This window comes from Myotis nattereri (genome assembly GCF_964212035.1).
Source record: "Myotis nattereri genome assembly, chromosome: 5".
Lineage (NCBI taxonomy): Eukaryota > Metazoa > Chordata > Mammalia > Chiroptera > Vespertilionidae > Myotis > Myotis nattereri.
This window is the reverse complement of record NC_138080.1, coordinates 80,747,812-80,772,044: the sequence shown is the minus strand read 5'-3', so window position 1 is coordinate 80,772,044 and position 24,233 is coordinate 80,747,812. Positions and strand designations below refer to the sequence as shown.

General features: G+C 41.7%; 1 protein-coding gene across 12 annotated transcripts in view; it reads left to right on the top strand.

Moving 5' to 3' along the window:
- Window positions 1–24,233, top strand: part of SIL1 (SIL1 nucleotide exchange factor) — a 223,160-nt gene that overhangs the window by 155,827 nt on the left and 43,100 nt on the right. For all 12 annotated transcript variants that reach the window (XM_081090777.1, XM_081090785.1, XM_081090782.1 and 9 more), the window contains one exon: window positions 2,834–2,955. In XM_081090777.1, the coding sequence (XP_080946903.1) occupies window positions 2,834–2,955 (122 nt within the window). The remainder of the gene's footprint in view (window positions 1–2,833; window positions 2,956–24,233) is intronic.

The window sequence follows — 24,233 nt, the reverse complement described above, 5'->3', positions numbered from 1 at the left end:
AGCACTAGCTTTGAGGAAGATAGGATGTTTCTTGCCAGGAACTTCACCAGTCTACTCCTATTCTAGATTCACTGATTGGTGGTTTTGAGAGCCGTGGGCTTCAAGGACCCAAAATGGATCTGCCCAAGTATTCCTCATAGCCATGTTTGAATTCTTAAACAGGATTTGTGAAAAGCAAAACCATGGGTGTGGAAAACAGTTAGTGAGTTATTTATGAGGAGCAGCTTCTGTCTGCCCATCCACCCTGGGGCAGTGTGTTTACCTTCTCTCACACCATGACTCCTCAATTACTTACCACCATTGCTTCCTTTCTTGGTTTCCTTTTCTCTCATTGTCTTATCAGTGTTGTGGTTCTCTTTTTTCCTCCTGAGTGTTGACATAGTTCTCTTCTACCCTCTTCTTTAGCACTCCCTTCTTCTACCTTGACTTCCTTCCTACCTGTCCCACCCTATTCTGAAGGTATCCTTGGAAAAGTTCTCCCCCAGACCCAGATTTTGGAGCTTGATCTTCTGGGCATGCAGTGAGCAGAATGACTTCTTTTTTTCTCATCTCTAGTGAAATAACAAATGAGAAAACATCTGGAGAAAACTGAAATGCTTATATAAATGTCAGCATGTATAATACCCTGAAGTATCTTTGTAGTAATAAAGATAATCTAGTACAGAACCTTTGTGACTCTGGGCTCTGTTATTTTGGGGCTTTCAGAGTGGCAGCTGTTTTTGTAGGAACTCATACAAGCTTTGATATGTAGCCATTCCTAGGCATGGAGTGACAGGCCTATGAGCCATGGTTTTGTATGCAAAAGACCTGGAGGAAGGAGGATCAGAGGAGAGGTGATGAATTCTTGGATTTTAAAAACAGAGTATGTAAGGAAGGCTCAGTAAGTATTATTTATGGCAGAAAAATCCCAGCCCTGTTTTGGGGCCTTTATGGCAGTGCCAACTCCATACTTACTTCATGTCCCTGGTTAGGCTATTTCTTCAGTTCTGTGATACCAGGGACCCATCCATTTTGTTGGCACAGATACTCCAGATTGCCCCCCCCCTTTTTTTTTTAACTTACAGTGGAGTTTATTGCAGTAACATATTTTTCTGACCAAATGCATTCACTGGTTTAATGTTTGTTTATTGAGCACCTAACTAGATGCTTAGTGCTATTCTAGTCATTAGACCAGTGATGGCGAACCTTCTGAGCTCGGCGTGTCAGCATTTTGAAAAACCCTAACTTAACTCTGGTGCCGTGTCACATATAGAAATTTTTTGATATTTGCAACCATAGTAAAACAAAGACTTATATTTTTGATATTTATTTTATATATTTAAATGCCATTTAACAAAGAAAAATCAACCAAAAAAATGAGTTCGCGTGTCACCTCTGACACACGTGTCATAGGTTCGCCATCACTGCACTAGACCTACAATAGTGGGCAGATAAAAACCTCTGCTCTGTGGAGTTTATATGAATGTATAAGAATGATCTTCTAAGTGGTAAAAACAGGCTAGGCCCACCCCAAAGCGAGCAGAATACAGTTCTTTAAACTTGATTTCTCTGTTAGAGCCCTCTTCCAGTTTGAAGGACACAGGTAGGAAAGGGCTCTGTGGCATCTGGAGGAAAAAGGTGGGTAGCAGTCACATTGTTGTTGGGCTCTACCCTCCTGGGATTTCCTGATGATTTGTAGAGTGGGATCAGCATGTGGGCAAGAGGCAGCTTTTGTAGCAACAAAGATATTTTCAAGGGATACTTGAAGCTACTCCATGAAGAAACTGGCATCCGGTCACCTTTCTGAGAAAGCTCTTCTTGTTCCAGGATTTTTTATTTGTATTTATTTCAGAGAGGAAGGGAGAGGAAGAGAGAGAGAAACATCAGTGCTGAGAGAGAATTATTGATTGGCTGTCTCCTGCATGCCCCCTACTGGGGATTTAGCCCACAGTCCGAGCATGCACCCTTGACTGGAATCGAACCCAGAACCTTTCAGTTCTTAGGCTGATGCTCTATCCACTGAGCTAAACCCAGTGAGGGCTTGTTCCGGGATTCTAATGAAGCTTGGGAAATGAGATATCCCCTCTTTCATAGAATAAAAGATAGAGTGTCTGGACTTGAGGCTTTGGAACTTAAATGATAGCCTACCCGGTGCTGAACGATAGAACTTTATGTAATAACGGAAATGTTATGCACTGTCCAATAAATAGCACTAGCCACTATTGCAGGCCTTTGAGGGTGAGGCTTTTGTGCAGATTTTATCATGATTGTCCAGATTCAGTCAACCTTGGCTGTATGAAGTGAGGAAGAGGGAAGAGAAGGGTATTATTCTTTCTTCTTCCTATTACTCTGCCAAATCCCCCTCCCCCTGCAATGGAGCTCCTTTTATAGTCCCTGACTCCTAATTAAAATAAGCTTTTTAAAAAAATGTCTGTTGCCTCCACTGCCTCCGTTTGGGGTTAGACATCAGTAGGAAGCATGGCACCATTTAGTAGTGTTGATGATGTTGGATCTTTGTGTTAATAGCTTGTACGATAGGAGTAAGCTTTATGATTCGTTACAGTATTAGAATTTTCCAGGACATGTTTGGCCTAAGCAATGAATAGGTGCCATTTCCACCAGTTCCCATACAGGTGCTCATAAATCATCTTAGTTTAATTAGTAGTTCTCAAATTTAAGATTATTTAAAAATTTAGTTTGTTTTTATAAACTCTTTCCTTGTTAGTTAGAAAGGCAACCATTGCTTTTTACTTGACTTTTTAGTTTGTTTTTGAATAGTCACTAAAAGAAAGGCTATAGAAGAGATCTTCTTTCCTTGATGACGATACTGTACTAAGCAATGCCCTTGTTGCAGATGGATAATGCACAGGACCTACTTTCCTTCGGTGGCCTTCAAGTGGTGATCAATGGGCTGAATAGCACAGAGCCCCTGGTGAAGGAGTATGCTGCATTTGTGCTGGGAGCTGCCTTTTCCAGGTGAGCAACGATACAGGAGGGTGGGGGCAAGTGGGAGAGATCAACCAAAGGACTTGTATGCATGCATATAAGCATACCCAATGGACACAGACGCCAGAGTGGTGAGGGCATGAGCGGAGGGGGGGAGGGCAATGGGGAGGTAAGAACACATATGTAATACCTTAATCAATAAGAAAAATAAAGGGGGGGTGGGGAGGAAGAATGGACTTCTTATCAGCCAGGGTTGTTTGGGCCCTTCAGGTGAATTCTAGCTTTACTCTTAGATGGAATGGCCCGGAAAAAGGTACACTTAAACTTATGTATATCCCTATTTCTATTTCACTCTAAACTCAAACTAGAGTAAGAGGAGTTTGATTCTGCTCTTATTCCAAGTATATAAGCATTTTCACCCAGGATGTCACCATTTCTGATTCTCTGTTCCCCCTCATCTTATATATATATGGATATTTAATGACATATTTTAGATCACATTCTCTGTTTTACTCAAAGCTAATAAAAAGTTATATCAATCGTAGAGGAAGGGAAATGTACTCCCAAGAGTTGATCCTTTTGGAAGTGAAGCTTACATACATCTGGTAATGAATAAGTTATGAACCTGACCCAGGAGGGTCTTTTGGGGAGAAAGTGTCTTCTTCCTAGTTGTCTGGAACCAGTCAACATGCAATCAGGTTATCGGACCCTCTGAGTTGGGAGTTGTTTAAATTTTAATTAGTCTAGCTCGTGCTAGAAGACTGATCTCTCCAAAGAGTTGATGCATTAAGGTATGTGGGCACCACTTTTTTTATACTCACGCTAAAAATGTCAAGATGTCTTTAAGCTATAGTTGGTCTATTGGACCTATAGTTGCTTCCAGTTTTGAAAATCTCCTAAGACCATTTGTTTCTCTAAAACAGAATCCAATATTCTGATTCTTGCTATAAGGGAATGGCTGGTGACTATTAGGGTTGTCTTGCTTGGATGCAGGGATTGTGATGTTGTAGGAAATAGGCTATTCTGAATGTCTTTACCACTGGAGACTTTGTTTTGAAAAGACTTCCTTTGCCTTTCATCCATACTTATCTTTATTTAATTAGAATCTGTCTGATGTCTTCTCATTCTGAAAAGCTTCAGCATCTTTTCTTAGTAAATTATGGGCAAAGCAGGGAAGACCAGAAAAATTGTTCCATGAGGAGAGACTGAGAGCACTGCAGGCCTTTGTTTGTCTCATCACTAACCTGCCTTGATCTTGAAGCCCTGCTTGTTCTGTGGTTGAGTTTTTGGCAGTCAAGGCTGTAGCTTCCAAGGGACTCCATTTTCCTTGGTCTCCCAGGATGCTTGTGCATCCACTGAAAAAGTAGAGAATCTAAGTTTGTCATTGATAGCTGTGATTTCAGCCCTAGAGAGGTCCCAGGTCTTATCCTCATAAGGCTTTAGAAGATTGAGAACTTACTGAGGCTCACTTTTTGTTTCTTAAGCCATAAAAGAACTAAATCAAACATTATTAACATCTTTTCCCAGACCCTTTTTGGAAATCTTTTTCCTAATCCCAAGTATTTCTTTCCATTTTCAATATAAACAAATGATCCTACTTGTTCCTTGCCATTGCTTCTGGAAACACATTTCTTGGGGGAAACTGTGTAGTATTTTGATGTCACATCTTAACTAAAGGACACCAAGTGACTTGAGAAGTATGTATTAACCTTCCTGGGGGCTGTGCCAATATGTGGTATTATTAAGACTTTTCTGTGATTGTATGAGGGTAAGACTGTATTAACATTTACGCAGTATCACTAAAATTTAAATAGAGATAAATATAAAATATTGCAGTTTATTGTTTTGGTGACAAGCATACAGCTATATTCAAAACATTCTAGCTGGGCTTTTGATGGCTCACTGGAGGGCCGTTGCAGTGACAACATGGTATGGTGTCAGAGCTTTTGGAAGCCAGCAGCAGGCTGGAAATGTCAATGTTTTATGAAAGGTAAGAATATTTCTATGCAGAGAGACAGGTTTCAGTGCTCTAGTCTGATATTCATTATTTCCTTTTAATGTCCTAAGTATTGGTTCTGCAGCTTCTTCCTTGTCCCCAGCCTGTAGGTGCACACAACACTACACTATATCACACACACACACAATGATTGGATGAGCTTGCTCTTTGTCAAGAGGCTATTCAAGGGATGGTGAGCACATTGGAATCATGGAGTCCCAGGGTTTGGGACTGTTATTTAGAAGTCATTCCTTCTAGTTTTCTGCTGATGGGCAAGAATACTGCTCAGTCATTCCAAACATTTGAGCAATTGGGAGGACTAGGCACATCACTTTACCTAGAGTTAGAATATCTAGTTCAAGTCCAGTTTCTACATTTTCTGGATGTTTGCCTATTGGCAAGTAATTTCACCTTTCTAATCCTTACCATTTGCATTTATTAACTAGGAAAAAAATAGGTGTACTCTGCATTTCATAAGGTTAAGTGGATATGATATAACATATACAGTAAGTCCTGTGAAAATGCTTATAAAGCACCTGTCAGTGATAAGGGATATATAACATCGTCATGCTCATCATATGTCCTTTTTATTTTGAGTTTTCACTATGAGGCAATTGTTTCTTTTGTTTTTACAGTACAAACCTTTACTTCCTTATTTTCTCTTCTGTTAAGGTGCTTAAGTTCTACCCTTAGCATAACTCTTGGTGCTAATCTTACTGTTTCATGAGGGTAAGCAAATAATCTTGCTGCTTTCTTTGCCTACCTGTCTTGTTTAATAAGGCCTCCACACACATCTATAGATGAAGAAATCTCTTCCTTGGTGTTAAATATGAAGTGGTTATTCCAAGATCAAATAGAAAGAATTAACATAAATGTAGTTGATGTGATACTGAATGTTAAAAGGTCACTGAAATAGTTTGTTCCCTTATTTAAATATTATTAATACTTATTTATGGGTTGCACACATACTCATTTTCTGATGTTTGTTGCCCATGTATAAGGCAGGTCAAACTCTTGCATAAGAAGATAAGTGGAAATAGGAGTCTGATGCTTTTGGCAGTTTCATCTTTTTATGGTTTCTTCTTCTTTTCTTTTTTTTAAACCTCTTTTCATCTTTAAGTCAGTTATTTTCAGTGGCTTTTCTATGACCTGATTTCATCTCATGATGGCACCTGTGTGTGTCTGTCTACATCTGACCTACCAGGAGTCTGTGGAGTCCCGAATAGGTCATTTGTATTTCTGTGTATAGGAAATCTCAGAAAGGCCTTGTGAATTTCAGAGGCCATGCAGCCTTCTGTAATCTGGTTTTTCTTTAACATTCTCAGCAAACTGTATGCCTCCTTTTGTTTTCTTTTTTATTCCTATATGTAACCTTGACCTATATATATATTTTATTGATTTCAGAGAGAGAGAGAGAAAGATAGAAATATCAATGAGAGAGAATCACTGATTGGATGTCTCCTGTATGCCCCCTACTGGGGATTGAGCCTGAAACCCAGGCATCAAAGCTCTGACCAAGAATCGAACTATGGCCTCCTGGTTCATTGATTGACCCTCAACCACTGAGCCACACCAGCTGGGCTGTAACCTTGACCTTTTAACTGTTACTGTTAAATTATCAAGAAATTGATGTGCTCACACTAGGGAGCATTGACTTTTGCTGTTCTCTTGCCCTTGCCTCAGTCACTTTTGGTGTTCTACATCCACCTTTAATAAGTCTCAAGTCTCATTCTTATATGAATTATTATGCAATTACATGGGCTTCTTTAGCAGGTTTTAGGTTAAATAAATCTCTTTATAAAATGAATGTCTTCCCTGTTCTTGACCCTGTACCCTCTCACCCCTTTATTGACTTTCTGGTTTCCTCAGTTGTACTCTTCTCATTGAAGTTTTTTTGCTTGTTTGTTTGTTTTTTAGTTAGACCAACAGCTTTATTAAAAAAGTGAAGACAAAATAAATAAGTAGGTAAATAAAGAAGAGGACAGCAAAGTTTCCCTACTCCCATAATTCTTGTCACGGCGGCCTCAGGCTTGGGGCATCCGGGCGTCCTGCAGCCCAAGAGCCTCACTGAAGTTTTACCAACTCATTTTTAACCATTCAACCATTGTCCTGTCTTCATCTGTTGGCTTCCAATTTCCAGATTTCTTTCTTGACATACACAGCAAATTTCAGTGCTCATCTGTCTTTCCTGGTGAGTTTACTGGGGTCAACATTCTCAACATTGTCTTTATCTTTACTTCTGTGATCCACTAGATATCTTAAAACTCGCTTCCCATTGTTTCCAACATCTCATGTTGTCACTTCCATTGTCTCTTCACATTTTTATCTCTCCTGTTAAACATGGGTTTTGTCCTTATTGTGACCTCCAGAATCTGCACATCTTTCTGTTTTCCCTTCACCATCAGTACTCCTCACTCCCTTCCCTCTCTTTAGGCTCCTTCCTCTTAGCCTATAAGTGTTCTCAGTTACCTCTCCACTGACCCCTGTGCCACCATTAACTTGTTAATCCAATTGCCTCTAACCTGACAACCTGTACTTTCCTTTCCTTCCAAACTTCTTGAAAGGTAGACAAAAGGGGATCCAAATAAGCGCATGTGAGTGTTATGTTCCTGCCATCCCTGAACATTTTCAAGAGTATTTTGGAATCATTGACATCTCTGTAGCAGTCTATAGTGTCAACCACTGCTTTCTTTTAGAAATTTTACTTCTTGGCTGCCGCAGGATTGTAGTCCCTATATATCAGTAATTAATTACTCCCTCTTCTTTTCCTTCATGGCAACACCATCTTCTTACTATCTCCTAATTATAGCTATTCACCAAGATTTTTCTGGCCTTGTCTTCTTTCTCTATTTTCTCTGCCAGTCCTACCTTTTCCCATGGTTTCAAATACTACCTCATTGTGGGTTGAACAATATCTGTGTTGAAGTCCAGCTCTTCTCCTCAGGTTTCATCCTCCATTTCCACCAGACTCCCTAATTGCACCTCAAAGTAAGGATAAGAAAATGGAATTCATTTTTTCTCTTTCACAAACTAGATTTTTCCTCCCACGTTCTCTCTTTTTTTTTTTTTTTTTTTTTATCTATTCTTGGCAGTATGATTGTCGTAGCTACCCAAGCTTGAAACTTCTGAGTGATATTTGAGTCTTCTTTCCCCTTATTTAGTTGGTGAATGAATCCTGTGGATTTTTATTTCCTCTGTTGTTATCTACTAAACAACTTTTTTAAAAATAAAAATCTATTTTAAGGAATCTTGATATTATGAGGGAAGCAGTGTGTTCAGGGAGGGGATTCCCTCTCCTACTGCTAGGAAATGAGCCATCAGTAGTCTAAAGTAAGCATAGTAATCCCATTCTCCATGGAAATAGATTGACTTAGAGATGGACATGCGACCCAGTTCTGATCAATGAGACATAAAGAGATGTTTGCTGGGAAGGCTTCTGGGAAGGATTTTGTTCTCTTATAATAAGGTAAGGAGACCCTTCCCACTCTTCCTGCCTTATTATAGTTGTCTTGGAGCTACAGCAGTTGGCTTATACCACTGAAGTGAAAAGCACAAGGATAAAAAGCCTTCATGCTGAGGAGTGTAATAGAGAGTAAAGACCAAAGGAGACTAGGTCCTTTATGATATAGTTCAGCCACTGTCCTGGTTTTGGAACCATCTGCTTCTAGACCTTTGTGAGAGAGAATTCAATGTGTGCTTTTAATTAATTAATTAATTAATTTATAAAGGGATAGAGAGTTAGAAACATCAATGAAAGAGAAACATTGATCAGCTGCCTCCTGCACACCCCCTCCTGTGGATGTTCCCTTGACTGGAATCGAATCTGGGACCCTTCAGTCCACAGGCCGACGCTCTATCCACTGAGCCAAACAGGTTAGGGCTAAATGTGTGCTTTTTAAAAAACAGTGTCATTACTTTGTTACTTGCAACTGAATATAGAAGGCTAGTGATTGGGATGAGGTCAGATATTTTAGATGCCAGCATTTGAATAAACATCCAAATGTGACCTCTAGGACTAGTTCTGACTTCTTGACTCCAGGAGCTAAATTTTCACACTCCTGCCCTGGCCAGTTGATCGGAGTGTCATCCCATACACCAAAAGGTTGCAGGTTTGATCCCCAGTCAAGGCACATACAGCAGCAACCGATCAATGTTTCCCACATCAATGTTTCTCTCTCTGTGTCGCTCCCTGCCCTCTTTCTAAAAATAAATAAAAACATATCCTCAAGTGAGCATAAAACATTCTTTTTTACACTTCTTCAGTAAGAGGGGAGATGCTCAAACCATTTATTTTTATTTTTAAAAATATATTTTTATTGATTTCAGAGAGGAAGGGAGAGGGAGAGAGAGCTAGAAACATCCTATATAATAAAAGCCTAATATGCTGATTGTCCGACTGTTCATTCGACCATTCGACTAGTTGTTATGATGTGCACTGACTACCAGGGGGCAGATGCTCCGTCCAGTAGGTTAGCTTGCTGCTGGGGTCCGGCCGATCAGGACTGGGCGAGATGGGCTGGACACGCCCTGGAGCCCTTATGCGGTCCCTTTCAGGCCCCAATCATGCCCCAGTGGGGTCCCTTGGCCTGGCCTGCACCCTCTTGCAATCCGGGACCCCTTGGGGGATGTCAGAGAGCCAGTTTCAGCCTTATCCCTACAGGCCAGGTGAGGGACCCCACCAGTGCATGAATCTGTGCACTGGGCCTCTAGTCAGTGATAAAAGAGAATCATTGATTGGCTACCTCCTGCATGCCCCCTCCTGGGGATTGAGCCTGCAACCTGGGCATGTGCCCTTGACCAGAATCGAACCTAGGACCTTCAGTCCATAGGCCGATAATCTATCCACTGAGCCAAACCAGCTAGGGCTGCTCAAACCATTTTGTATCTATTAAATTGATTAGCATATTAACTGAGATTGACCATAGCTGTAGCTCTTAAAGCTACATTCAAAGTCATTTCTTTTTTCTAATGGCAATTAATGACAAATGGAAAATGAACTCTAAGCCTGACCGAAACGAAGAGTTCATTTTGGGGAAATAGGTATCCCTTTGCTTAACTTGTCCCTTTAGCATCTACACTAATAAAAGAGAAAAATGGTAATTGGCGTACGGCGCTACCATTTTCATTGGCTAATCAGGGCTATATGCAAATTAACTGCCAACTAAGATTGGCAGTTAACTGCCAACAAGATGGCGGCTAATTTGCATATGTAGGCACAATGCAGGGAGGCGAAAGGGAAAGCAGGAAGAAGCCCCCTGCCACTGACAGTGATCGGAAACCCAGGGGGGAGCTAAGAGCTGGGGGGCAGGGCAAAGGCGGCCCTGGGGCCACCTTTGCCCTGCCCCCCAGCCATGATCGGAGAATCAGGCGCCTTTTCTGCCCTGGCCAGTGATAGCAGGAAGTAGGGGTGGAGCCAGCAATGGGAGCTGGGCACGGTCGAAGCTGGCAGTCCCGGGAGCTAGGGGTCCCTTGCCTGGGCCTAAAGCGAAGCCCACGATTGCGGCGCCCCCCGCTGCCACTGCAGGTCCCCGCTGCCCGGGCCGGACGCCTAGGCCAGAGGCGTTAGGCCTGGGCAGGGGCGGAGCCTGCAACCGCGGGGAGCTGGGGGTCCCCTGCCCAGGCCTGACACCTCTGCCGGAGGACTCAGGCCTGGTCAAGGGGCCGATCCGGTGATTGGTGATCGGAGGGTGATGAGGATCAACTCCTCTGGCTGAGGCATCAGGCCTGGGTGGGGGGCGGAGCCGGGGATTGGGGGGATATGATGGTCCCCGCGTCAGGCTTGGGCGGGGGGTGGAGCAAGCGATCAGAGGGAGATGGGGGTCCCCTTCCCAGGCATGATTCCTGGGCCAGAGGCCGCAGGCCTGGGCGGGGGCCAGAGCCAGTGATTGGGGGGAGATGGGGGTCCCCTGTCCAAGCCTGACACCTCTGGCGGAGGCGTCAGGCCTGGGCAAGGGGCCGATCAGGCGATCGGAGGGTGATGGGGGTCTATGCCTCTGGCCGAGGCATCAGGCCTGGGCAAGGGGCAGAGCCAGCAATCGGAGGGATCTGGGGGTCCCCTGCCCAGGCCTGATGCCTGGGCCAGAGGCATCAGGCCTGGGCTGGGGGCAGAACCAGTGATGGGGGGAAATGAGGGTCCCCTGCCCAGGCCTGACGCCTCTGTCAGAGGCGTCAGGCCTGGGCAAGGGGCCGATCCTGCGATTGGAGGTGATGGGGGTCAAAGCCTGAGGGCTCCCAGTATGTGAGAGGGGGCAGGCTGGGCTGAGGGACACCCCCCCACACACACACCCAGTGCACGAATTTCGTGCACCGGGCCCCTAGTTTAAAATAAAAATCTATCTTTGTGATGTGCTCCTGCCTCCTCCACATCCTCTGTGTGGCTGCCATCAGATTTTTTGTTGTTATTCACTACCTCGTTCTTAATTTCTTCCCTGGATAACTCCGGTCAGAAAAGTTCTTTCCTTTCAACTTCATTAGCTATTGTTGTTTGGACTCCTAAACTAACTCTTTAATATATGCAGTTCTCTGTGTATGCCAGGTCTTTTCTCTGTGTCTCCCCTCTCTCCCCAACCCCCCCAAAAAGTGAAAGCTTCATGAGAATGGAAACTGGTACCTAAGTCTACCCACAGCAGCTTAAAGCATTTCAAGGTACAAACTAAATGGCCTAACACAAAAGGTGAAATCACCAGAAATTGGTGAGAGGAGTGAAGTCACTAAGAGCAGTGAAGCCTTTTCTTTTTCTCTTCTATTTTGCTTGATTTTTAAAATAATGCGTATGTATTGTTTAAAATTTAATTACAAATATAAGTAATGAAACAAAACAGAACTGGGAGATTTCTGTATCTAGCAAATGGTGGTTTACATTTCCCAAGAAGCATTCTTGGTTCAGAATATCTGAAGATAACTGGATTAAATATTTAAACATTTCTTTAAATGCTCAATTCAGCTGACAAACTGTAGGACCACTGCTTTGCATAACTAAAGGGAAAATGAATAACATCATATTCTTTATACGATGGCCCTGCAAGAAAGAGAGAGAAGGCTTAAAGACAAATATAACGGAAAGCACAAATCCTAAGAGATATGGAACACGGAAACTTACAGCTGTTCTGGGGACATTTGCCATTCCCTAGTGGCCAAGAGCTTTTGGTTTTAACAGGCTTTATAACTTGGGGAACAGGAGACAAAGCCTACAGCCCGTGAAAGGGAAAATTAGGAAGATGAAAATCTCCCACTCAAAAGGAGATATTAAGGCAATTTGGCTTTGAATAGAAGGGAGAGAAATTCTCCAGAAAATTCTTTACCTAGTACAGCCCTAAAGTGCATTTAGGCTGGAAAATAATATTCCTTTTGTGGCCTGAAAATATTCAACCTGAGAATTTAGTCTAAAGTGGTCTCGATAAATAATAAACTGGAAAAAATGTTTGCAACTTATATTAGCAACATAGTATTAATATTACTAATATATATAAAGAACACCTAAAAATAGACAAGAAACATACTAATAACCCTGTAGAAAAATGGGGTAGGTACACACAACTTATAGAATAAAAGAAATGTAAATGACTTAACCATGTGAAAAAATGCTCAACCTCATTCATAAGATAAAGACCAATTAAAACTATAGTGAAATACTGTTTCTCACCTATCATATTGTCAGAAGTCCAAAATATGATAGCTTCTCTTTTGGTTTGTGGTTACCATGTCCTTCATATATACCAAGCTATATTTATAGCCATCTGTTTAAAGTTGATGATCACTTAAGTTTGAACACATTCTAAAATCACTACCATTTTTAGTCACCCCCTCCATGTTTCGGACATTTGTTTACTTCTTTTGTGTGTTTGTGTGTGTATTCTTAATTTAGTGTTGTAGTTATACATGATCTTTCTACTTTTGCCTTTTAACCTTTGTACCAGCTTTGTTGTTTGTTGATCCACTGCTTTTATTATGTTTGCCTTTGTCATATAGTTTTTTTCTCTGTGATATTTTCTTATTCATATTTTTATCTTTTTTCTTTTTCTTTTTTAAAGTTAGAGAATCTTTTTTTTATTTTTATTGAATTTTCACAGAGAGGAAGGGAGAGGGATAGAGTCAGAAACATTGACGAGAGAGAAACATCGATCAGCTGCCTCCTGCACACCTCCCACTGGGGATGTGCCCACAACCAAGGCACATGCCCTTGACCGGAATCGAACCTGGGACCTTTCAGTCCGCAGGCTGATGCTCTATCCAAGCCAAACCGGTCAGGGCTATCTTTTTCTTTTTAAAAAGTGGTGATAAGCCCAGCCAGGGTGGCTCAGTGGTTAAGAGTTGACCCATGAACCAAGAGGTTACTAGTTTGATTCCTGGTCAGGGCACATACCTGGGTTGTGGCTCAACCCCCAGTAGGTGGTGTGCAAGGGAGCACCAATTGATGATGTTTCTCTTGCATAGATGTTGCTATCTCTCTATCCCTCTCCTTCCTATCTCTTTAAAAATTAATTCAAAATGTATTTTTTAAAAAATGGTGATAAACTCGTTCAGCCCTTTCTTATCTGGTTAGTGCTTTATCTCTCTTTCAATTCTAAATGATAGCCTTTGCAGGGTAGAGTAATCTTAGTTGTAGGTCTTTGCTTTTCATCACTTTGAATATTTTATGCCATTCCCTTCTGGCCTGCCAAGTTTCTTATGAAAAATCACCTGATAGTCTTATGGGAGCTCCCTTTTACAAAACGAATTGCTTTTCTTTTGCTACTTTTAAGGGTCTCTCTCTGTCTTTAACTTTTGGTAGTTTAACTATGATGTGTCTTGCTGTGGGCCTCTTTGGGTTCATCTTGTTTGGGAGTCTATATGTTTCCTGGATCTGTATGTCTGTTTTCTTCACCAGGTTAGGGATGTTTTCCGTCATTATTTCTTCAAATAGGTTTTTAGTCTCTTGCTCTCTCTCTTCTCCTTCTGGCACCCCTGTGATTCAAAGGTTGGTATGCTTGCTGTTGTCCCAGAGGTTTCTTAAATTATTCCTATTTTTAATATATATTTTTTCTTTTTGATGTTCTGATTGGGTGTTTTCCACTATCTTGTCTTCCACACCACTGATTCCATTCTCTGCTTCATCTACTCTGATGCTGAATGTCTCTAATGTATTCTTTATTTCGGTTATTTTATTCTTCATTTCTGACTTGTTCCTTTCTATGGTTTCTATCCCTTTGTTGAGGTTTTAACTCAGCTTACCTATTCTTTCCCTAACTTCATTGAGTATCCTTATAACCAGTGATTTGAGCTTTCTATGTGGTAGATTGCTTGTCTCCATTTTGTTTAGTTCTTTTCTGGATTGTTGTTCTGTTGTTGCATTTGGGACATGTTTCTTTGTCTACTCGTTTTGACTGAATTCTTGTGTTTGTTTCTATGCATTAGGTAGATATGCTATGTCTGCTAGTATTGGCAGAGTGACCTTATGTAGTAGGTGTTCTGTGAGGCCTGGTGGTGGAGTTTTCCTGTTCACCTGAGCAGGTGATCCAGGAGGGTCTGTTGTGTGTGCCCTCCTGTTATAGTTGAGCCTTTATTGCTATTGACATGTGAATGGGTGGAAATGACCCTCAGTCTGACTGACTATGGGGGCTGGCCATGATCACAGTGGACAAGCTGTTTTGTGGGGGCTGACTCCATGGAATGGGAGTTGCTTTAGTCAGGCTCTGGTACCAGCCAAGTCTATCCTTTGGGTGTGTCAACTGGTTGGGTGGTGCTCTGGTGTGGTCCGATGTTTGCCATTGAGTGCGTTGATTCTGGAGCTCTTGCAAGGGGCTCCAGTGCAGGCCAAGGTCAGTTGCCATTTGTACCTGTTTTTTGGGCTACCTGGTGGGAGCTACAAAGTGGTTGAATGCCCCTTGTGCTGGGCTTTGGACTGCTTGGCAAGATATACAGGCCATGCAGGACCAGCCACTGCTTATTTGGTGTTTGTAGACCTTTGAGAGATTTTAGGAAAGTCCACAGTACAAGATAAGACAGGCAGCTTGTGTAAAAAAGCCCCTGGAAGCAGCTCTGCCAGACACATGGGTTGGATGGGGCTGGGTCTCTGGGAATCATCAGGGTAGTTAACGTATTGGGACTTTTTATTTTCATCTGTACTGCATATATAGTTATATCTCCCTTATTATTCCTAATATTATTTATCTGTGCTTATCTCTTTTTTTACTTGGCCAGTCTTGCTAGAGGTTTATCTTCTATTGGTCTTTTGGTTTCATTAATCCTTTTCTCCCCTTTGTTTTTGATTTAACTTATTTCTGCAATTAAATATTATTTTCAGCTATATATTCTCTTTGAGTTAATTCTTTTGATATTTTTGACCTTTCAAGTTGAATGCACAGCTTATTAATATTCAAACATTTTGTATTTGAAAATAAATATAAGGCATGTTTGCCATACACACACACACACACACACATATATATGTTTTATATAATAAAACCCTAATATGCAAATTGACTGAACGACATAATGACTGGTGGAATGACCAGTCACTATGACATGCATTGAGCATCTGTCCCCCACCCCCAGAGGGAGATTGGAGAGCAGGGCCGGCTGGTGGGTGGCGCTAGGCCGCCAGCCAAGGCAGGTGCCAGCACCCTGTCTGCGGGTTGCCCCGCAGAGGGAGGCAACTGGAGGCAGTGGGCAGGGCTGGCCAGCAGGTGGTGCCAGGCTGCCAGCCAAGGCGGGTGCGGCGGGGGCCCCCCAATCACCCCGATTGCCCTGCCCACTGGTAACCCCACAGATGGCCCTGATCACCAGCCAGGCATGGGGACCCTACCCTATGTATTGGATTTAAATCTCTTAGATTTAAAAATTAAAACCTGGCAAGGTTACTCTAACATTGAAAAAACAAGATGATGCAGCGATGACATGCATGGACTCTGGCTTGCACATTTTGTGGTCAGCCCTGATTCTGACACTTATAACTTTGTGACAAAGCCAATTACTTAACTTCTCTCTGCTTCAGTTTTTCCACCCATAAGATGGGGAAAATGATACTACTGCCTCAGAAGGACCATGTTAGGTACTACTTTTTATGATCAGGGCAAAAAAATGTAGCTGCCTATACAACAGCAAGATTCCTTTCACCTGTATGAAAAGTATGATCACTGGTGCATGCAGCGTACTGGATTGCAAGAGGGATGTCCGACTTCGGATTTAGGTCCAACATCCTCTAAGGGGTCCCAGATTATGAGAGGATGCAGGCCAGGCTGATGGACCCCTCTCCCCCCGTGCATGAATTTTGTGTACAGGGCCTCTAGTATATATATATATATATATATATATATATATATATATATATATATATATACTAGATATATATATATATATACTATATATATATATATATATATATATATATATATATATATATATTTCAGAGAGGAAGGGAGAGGGAGAAAGAGATAGAAACATCAATGATGAGAGAGAATCATTGATTGGCTGCCTCCTACAGGCCCCACACTGGGGATTGAGCCTGCATCCCAGGAATGTGCTCTGACTGGGAATCACACCGTGACCTCCTGGTTTATAGGTCAACCCTCAACCACTGAACCATGCTGGCCTGGTAGCAGGTTTGTCTTTTAATACTATTTTAGTTAAATGTTCTATAGTTTATATATCATAGTTATTTTGGGGTGTTTTTTTTTATCCAAGAATTATTTAGTAATGTGGTTTTAGTTTCCCAAATACAGTGTTTCTTCATGTATTTATGTGTGTATTTTGAATACGTATGTATTTTGCATTATGAGCAAAGAGTATAGTTTGCATGATAATGATTCCTTAGTATTTGTTGAGACTTCCTTTTTTACTTGCCAGGTGGTTAGTTTTTATACATGTCCTATGAGTGCTTCTAAAGAATGGGTGTTTTTTATTTATTGGATACATGAACACATAATTTTTTTTTTTTTGCTTTATATATTCGTGTATATGAACTCAATTTTGTCTATAGGTGTTTGTCTCCTATTTTCTTCTTTGTGGCCAGCCTCACTTTCTTTTCTGAGAAATTCAATAAAATCTTTTACTATGATTAAATATTTGTTATAATATTGTAATTGCTTAATTTTTGCTTTATTTTGAGCTAAGGTTGTTAAATGTATACAGATTAAGAATTCTTACAACTTCCTGGTGAACTACATCTTATATTATTAAGTTATGATCTTTTTTATCTATAATAAGTCATTTTTGCCTGCTATTATAGATAATTTATTTATATTATCTATATAAATACCAGCTTTCTTTCTGTTAGTATCTTCTTGGTATATCTTTTCCTATTGCTTTTCTTTCAGTCTTCCTCCCATTATTTTTATTTACACATCACATAGCTACATTTTTCCTTTATTAATCCAATTAAATAACTTTGATATTTTTGTTGGGTGAATTTAATCCATTAAAATTTTGATTTATTGACATATTTGCTGTCTGTTTCAGTGATTACTTTTAAGTTGTTTTTTTTTTGTGTGTGTGTGTTTTGAAAATATATTTTATTGATTTTTTACAGAGAGGACAGGAGAGGGATAGAGAGTTAGAAATATTGATGAGAGAGAAATATCAATCAGCTGCCTCCTGCACACTCCCTACTGGGGATGCGCCCGCAACCAAGGTACATGCCCTTGACTGGAATCAAACCTGGGACCCTTCAGTCTGCAGCCCAACGTTCTATCCACTGAGCCAAACCAGTTAGGGCTACTTTTAAGTTTTTAACATGCTTGATTAGGATGCTAAAGTGTAAAGTTTTTTACCTCCCCTCAAAAAATACAAGAACTCTAAGAATGCTTTAAGTAAATTTCTTCAGTCTCCATTCTCTAGGGGACTGTTGGCTAATATTTTATTTCTTCCTTATTTTTTAACCAACTTCATAAATTAATCATCATTATCATAATCATTGATAATATTGTACATTTCGTGCTGTTCATATTTATCAATATGGTTACTGATTTCTTTGCTTGCTTTTTACTTTTGGGATTCAATCTCCTCTAGTTATTATTTCAGCAAATATCTGGGGGTTGTCAGCTTTCTCAGTTTTCTCTGATACTGTTACTGTTTTGCCCTCTCTCTTGAATCATGGTATATCTAGTTATCTTTCTGGTACTGGTATCTGTTTTGTTGAGATTTGAAAAGATAATCTGAGAAAATACCAGTGACTACGTTTTTGTTTTTTGGCTTTTTTCCTATAGAGTGAGCAGGACCTGAAGAACACAGTGTACTGGAGAGGAGTGGTACATTGTAGATATAAGAAAGGCCAGTTGTGGAAAAGGAGCCTGCTAGGGGCAGGGGCCTTACATATATTGTCTCATTTAATCCTTGCAACACCTCTTGGGGTGGGTAAAAGTATCCTGGCTTTACAGAAGAGGATGCTTGCCCAAGAGCACTCAGATAATTTATGGGAGGGTTATACTTTAAACCCAGAGTTTTGATATCAAAACTCATGTTCTTTCTATAGTTTGAAAATTAAAAGACTCCTACAGAAAGGGCTGGTCCTCTAAGGGTCTTGAGTAGGAATTTTAGTTTTTTTCTTCATTAATTACACAAGTTCTTGACTTTGATATTTTGAGGTTTTTGAAGGGAATGAGATGGGGAGGGAAGAGGTGGGATTACGGAAAAGTCTCCTTTGGCTAGCTCCCATAGACAGTAGTCTGAGAGGTAATCAGGATGTAACATGATAAAACTCTGTTCTCTACCTTCTTTCCTTCCATGGTCTACTTATGCATTAAGAGGTGTCCAGTGGGCACTGACTGAATTGAGCCTCATTAGGAATTTCATGCCCAGGGCTTCTTCTCATTGGGAATGAACCCTGAAAACAGCTTTGACTAGCCTTTCTAGAAATAGGCCCAGTCAGACGGGGCAAGCATGTTTCAAACTCTGCTGATGTGATTCATTTTTCAGAATATTCAAACCCTTTCTAAGTAGTTTCTCTATGAAATTGAAGTCATACGGTCATAGATAGGGAACCTTCTCTTGTCATACTTCTTCTCTTCAATCCTTGTCATCAAGTACTTCTTAGTGTTTTGCTTATTGAATTCTGATCAGTTAGAAATGTTCTCTCCCAGCCTTTCTTCTGCTGCTAACAGTAGTCCATTATTTAAAGAGGAGAATCCATAAAGGGTAGGAGGAGGGCAGTAATTGAAAGATGTCAGGAAATATCGACCCTGTTCCCCTCTGATGACAGCCATGCGTTGTAGTCTATGCTGGGTAATGTCTGGTGGGGAGTCTTGGGCTTTTTCAGGAAGTTGGCTGCATCCCATTATCTCAGAATTCGTGTGAGTGTTTAACAAACAGCATTGGATAAAAGGCTGTCATGTGGCTGTGGAAAAGAAGATTTCCTTTTATTGGACAATTCATAATCCCTTTGTTTTAGAGAAATCTCTAAGACTGACTTCCCAGGCTACCTACCAGCCCCCACTGCATTTCATTTGCATATACAGCTCTGAGGTTTAAAGCTAATTTATTTCTATCTCGTTTCAGCTTTTATACTGCATTTAATCAGTTGCTTTGGTCCCACTGTTACCTCCGGCAGGCTTGCTGGGAAAGGATTAGAGGTGGGTCCTGGTGTCCTAGACTCATGCATAGCATCTCGCCAACATGCCAGAATGCTGAATGTCTCAGAGGCTTCCTGCTCTGTGACTGCAAGCTCAGGATAGTTGAGGCTGTCATAGAGTCATTCAGAAAATGACTTTGCAGAGCATCCAGAAAATGGGAAGGATATAGAGGGCCAAAGGCTCTTTTAAAAAGCCAGCTGGATGCCCTAGCTGGCTTGGCCCAGTGGATAGGGCATCAGCCTGCGGACTGAAGGGTCCCAGGTTCGGTTCCGGCCAAGGCCACATGCCTGGGTTGCGGGCTTGATCCCCAGTGTGGGGTGTAGAGGAGGCATTCTCTCATCATTGATGTTTCTATCTCTCTCTCTCCTTCTCCCTTCCTCTCTGAAATCAATAAAGAAATATATTTTTTAAACAAAAGCCACCTGGAAAGTGTATGAAAAATAAAATGTAAGTCACATGTCCAAATCCCAGGAGTCCTCCCCAAGTTACTTTTTGTGGTTAGATAATTTCAGTTCTCATGTCAAGGAGTTGAGGATAAAGGCTGCCCCAGTAGGGTTCTGGTTAACATTAAGATTGGAGGGCTGAAGGGCGACCTGAGAGACGTGGCCTCACAGTGGTCGCTCTGGTGCCTTTATTCTGAGCGAGTGTTTTTCATCATCCTCATTGTCCTGGTGGGAAAGTCTTGGGGGTAAGCTTGCGTCCACATTGGGGTGGGCACTAAGATTCAAAGAGAAGCAAAGGCTAAGCAGAATGTGGGCCCAGTGGTGAACTTACTGGGTAGTTCTTAACCAGGGAGAGAGGACAGGAAGAGGCAAGCCCTGGCGCATACCGGTGGCATTTAACATGAAATTCCTGTTGCCCAGATGCTTTTGCCAAAAAGCTATGGACAGTGATCAGTAGTTGAATTCCCCTCAGTGCCTCTGTTAAAGTGATTTGTTCAAGACCACAGAGCCAGCTAGTTGGCAGCCAGAATGAGAAGATGAGTCAGAAGCTCTGATTTTTCAGGCTAATATATGGCCTACAGGTAGCATTTCCTGCCCAGTCAGAGAACTTCTGGGATCTGGAACAACGTGCTCCTGCAAAATTCTGATAAAGCCCCCCTCTCCAGCCCTATAACACAAAATGAGCTTTACCTTAAATGAGCTACAGTTTTACTTTTTGCAAAGGTGAGAAACTGTTGGGGGGGCTTATCAAGCTAGAGGAGGTGATGCCTGGGTGCTAGCTGGGGCAATGGGTGTCTTATACAAAGTTGTCCAACCTGCCTGTCCTCCCTCCCTTTACTTTTTTCTTCCCCTCTCTTCTTTGTTACTACAGCCCGTCTCCAGATACTCATAATGACCATCTCTTGGTATGGCTAATCTTGGCCTTGTGTTCTTGAAGTCTGAACCCAAAGATTCACTAAAATTGCATGGCAAAGAGAGTATAAGATTCTAGTTTTCCCTATGGAATGTGACCATACTTCTCTGTAATATATTGGTAAATTTTTAGATTAGTGTCTGTGATTTTATTTACTTAAATTTAAGTTTTATGTCTTTAACTCTGATTTGATAATGTATTCATACTAGAGGCCCAGTGCATGGTATTGGTGCACTGGTGGCAGGGGCGTGACCTGCAGGGATTGGTCCGCTGTGGGAGCACCACTCACCCCAATCAGCTGAGCGGCTGTGGACCCGCTGCGGGAGCAGCCACTCATCCCAGTCAACCAAGCGGTGCTCCCACTGTGGGAGCGCACTGACCACCAGGGGGTAGCTCCTGCGTTGAGTGTCTGCCCCCTGGTGGTCAGTGTGCATCATAGTGACTGGTCAACCGATTATTCTGGTCGTTCCGCTGTTCGGTCGCTGGGCTTTTATTATATAGGATGGTTCAAAATTCAAAGGTCACAAAAGGTCCATAGTAAAAACACTTCATCCCTGTGCCGTCCAGCTTCCCTCCCTCAAGACAGCCAATGTTGCCAGTGTCTTCTAGAGTTTCATACATATTTAAGCACATACACCTATATAGTGTTTTTCCCCCTACTTTTACACAAAGTGTAGGTTACTACATATATATGATCCTACAATTTGCTTTTTCCATTTAACAATATATCTTGGTTATCACTATTAGTTCATAAAGAGCTTCTTAGGAGGTGACTTGTTTTTAATAAATACAGAATGACTCAGGTGGAAGCTTTTGGAGTAATATGTGCATTGACCAGTGTTTAAGAATGACAGTGCTCTAATTAGAATTAGGCAAAAGTTATTGTTTACATTAAGGATATTTCTTATTGTTGTGTCTAAGAAGTGATTACTGATAGGTTTTCAGAGCCACTGTGACTCACAAAGCATCTTTGATAATAAGTTTGGAATGACTGTGTCATTCACTTTGTTTGGGAGTTTGTGCAAGTCATGATTTTAGTTTAAAACTGTTAAGGCAATAAAGCAGTCACATATTGGGTCTCCTTGATTGCAGTGTCTCCCCTGCACTGTGTTAGGGCCATTTTGTAATACTCAGGTGTAGAGAGCTGTGCTGGATATACCATGGCCACTAGGCACTTTGGACTCTGGAATGACCAGATGCTTTGTCTTTGCAACTATAGAAAGTAAAAATAAAAAGTTTGACTAAATACCTGCTGACAAGTTGGAAATGCTTCCAGACCGACTGGTTGGGTTATGGCCCTTTCATGCCCTTGTTCTTAGTAAAGAGCCAATCCCAGAGGGATGGGAGATCAGTTGGGGGTGGCTGAGAGTGTTTCATCTTGTGTTTTTGCCAAGGCAGCCACTTTAATGCTTCTGGGAGAGCCTGGCTATTTACAGAAGACAAAAAACACATTTCTTGCCCTTTGGTGGTAGTTGTGGTGGGGTGTTGTGAGGGCTTAAAATCTTAGGACCAGCTTAAGACATAATGGTGCCTGTCCTCCCCAATCTCCTCCCCACAAATAGATAATTCAAAATAAAATAATTTCAAATTTTAAATTGTCCACTAGCCCCAGGATGGGTAACTAGTTAGATTTTTAAAAATATTTTTTTTATTGATTTCAGAGAGGAAGGGAGAGGGAGAGAGAGAGTTAGAAACATCAATGATGAGAGAGAATCATTGATTGGCTGCCCCCTGCGTGCCCCCCACTGGGGATCAAGCCCATAACCCCGGCATGTGCCCTTGACCGGAATTGAACCCAGGACACTTCAGTCTACAGGCCGATGCTCTATCCACTGAGCCAAACCAGCCAGGGCTAGATTTTTTTTTTAAAAAAAAATGTATTAAATATCAAATTGACACAAATTTTTTTCCTTATGTTTTTTCTTCTTCTTATTTTTTGTGTACCTGTGCTTTGCTGATGCCCAAGGACAAATTGCGTGTCTCTGTTGTATGATCCAACATTGAAAGATTCTAGTTCTCCAGAGGAGCTGCCCTCTTCCTAGAATTTGGGTGGCAGGAATTATTTCAGACTATCAAGAATTTTGAAGTTTTTAAAAATGTTCTTTTGTTTATTTAATAATATCTTTATCCAGACTGAACACTAAAATAGCTTTGAAATTTTCTTCCAAGAAATCATTTTCTTTTTGAGTGCTCCATGATGAAATCAGTCTTAATTTCAGTTCAACTAGTGTGTAAAAACACACAGTGAGTGATTATTAGTCCCCGAAGGAGACAAGACAGATGGAGCCCAGAATGGAATTGGCTTTATGATTAATTGAATCCTTGAAGAGTTGAAAAGAGTTAGAGCTGATTTGGCCATCACCGCCTTGAGACATTTGGTGCTGTCCTGAGCCTGAAAGAGGAAAGGGTCACAATAACCCAGATTTATCCTCTATTAAAATGGATTGGATGTGTGCACCAGACGGTTCCCATTTTTAAACCATTGATGCAGGATAATTGGAGTGGAAACAAACAAGATTAGAACTGGATTGCAGGTATTTGTGCGAGTTGCCTTCTAAATCAATCAGAGTCTGTGATTTGTTCTGAGTGTGCGTTATCATTAGAGTGAATCATTGAAACACAGTGACTGTCCACCAAGAAGCGGAAGAGGAACGAGCGGAAGCAGAGAGCTACTTAGGGTTGGGAACTTGGTACAACTAGAGTGCTTTTCTGTCTTTTTTTCTTTCCAGCAGGATGCATAATGTATAGGTTTGAAATGAAATGACTGCCTCTTCTCCACAGTGAATAGATGGATGTGTTCTTTTTAATGTTTAGATCAAATGGTCACCTAGGGCAGCTGCTGCCTGTGGGGACTTTGCAGTCCAGGGAATGAGAAGGGAAAAGAACTGGTGCTGTGGGGGACTGCAGCCACATTAATCACCAAGTCCATTAGGATGATGGGTGCCTTGCTGCCTTGTCAGGGGGCCTGTTAGCACGTAGAACATTGTCCGTGGAGCTAGAGAGCTTGGGTTTGCCTTCATGGATAGGCTACACTTCCCAGGCTAGCAACTAAGCCCAGGCTCCCTCCAAACCCTCTCCCACCACAAACTCTAGGCATGAACATGGGGTGGGATGTGGAGCAGGGGGTCCTGATCCAGAGAGTGACTCTGATCTAGTCCTGAAATCAGGAGTCTGAACACATGGGTCACAGTCTCAGGTCTACAGCCAGCTAACTGACATTTGAGTAATCATTTTCCTTACAAAAGCAAGAGGACTGGATAGCTGAGTTTCTTTCTGGCTGGAGAGTGCTCCACTGTCCCTTTTCTCCTGAGTTTTCTTTCAGGTGCTGGTGCCTGTGCCAAGTCCCTGGCAGCCTGCTGTGTTTAGGCCCATAGAAGTCCCATCTGATAGGCAAGCCTCTTCCTTACCTTCCA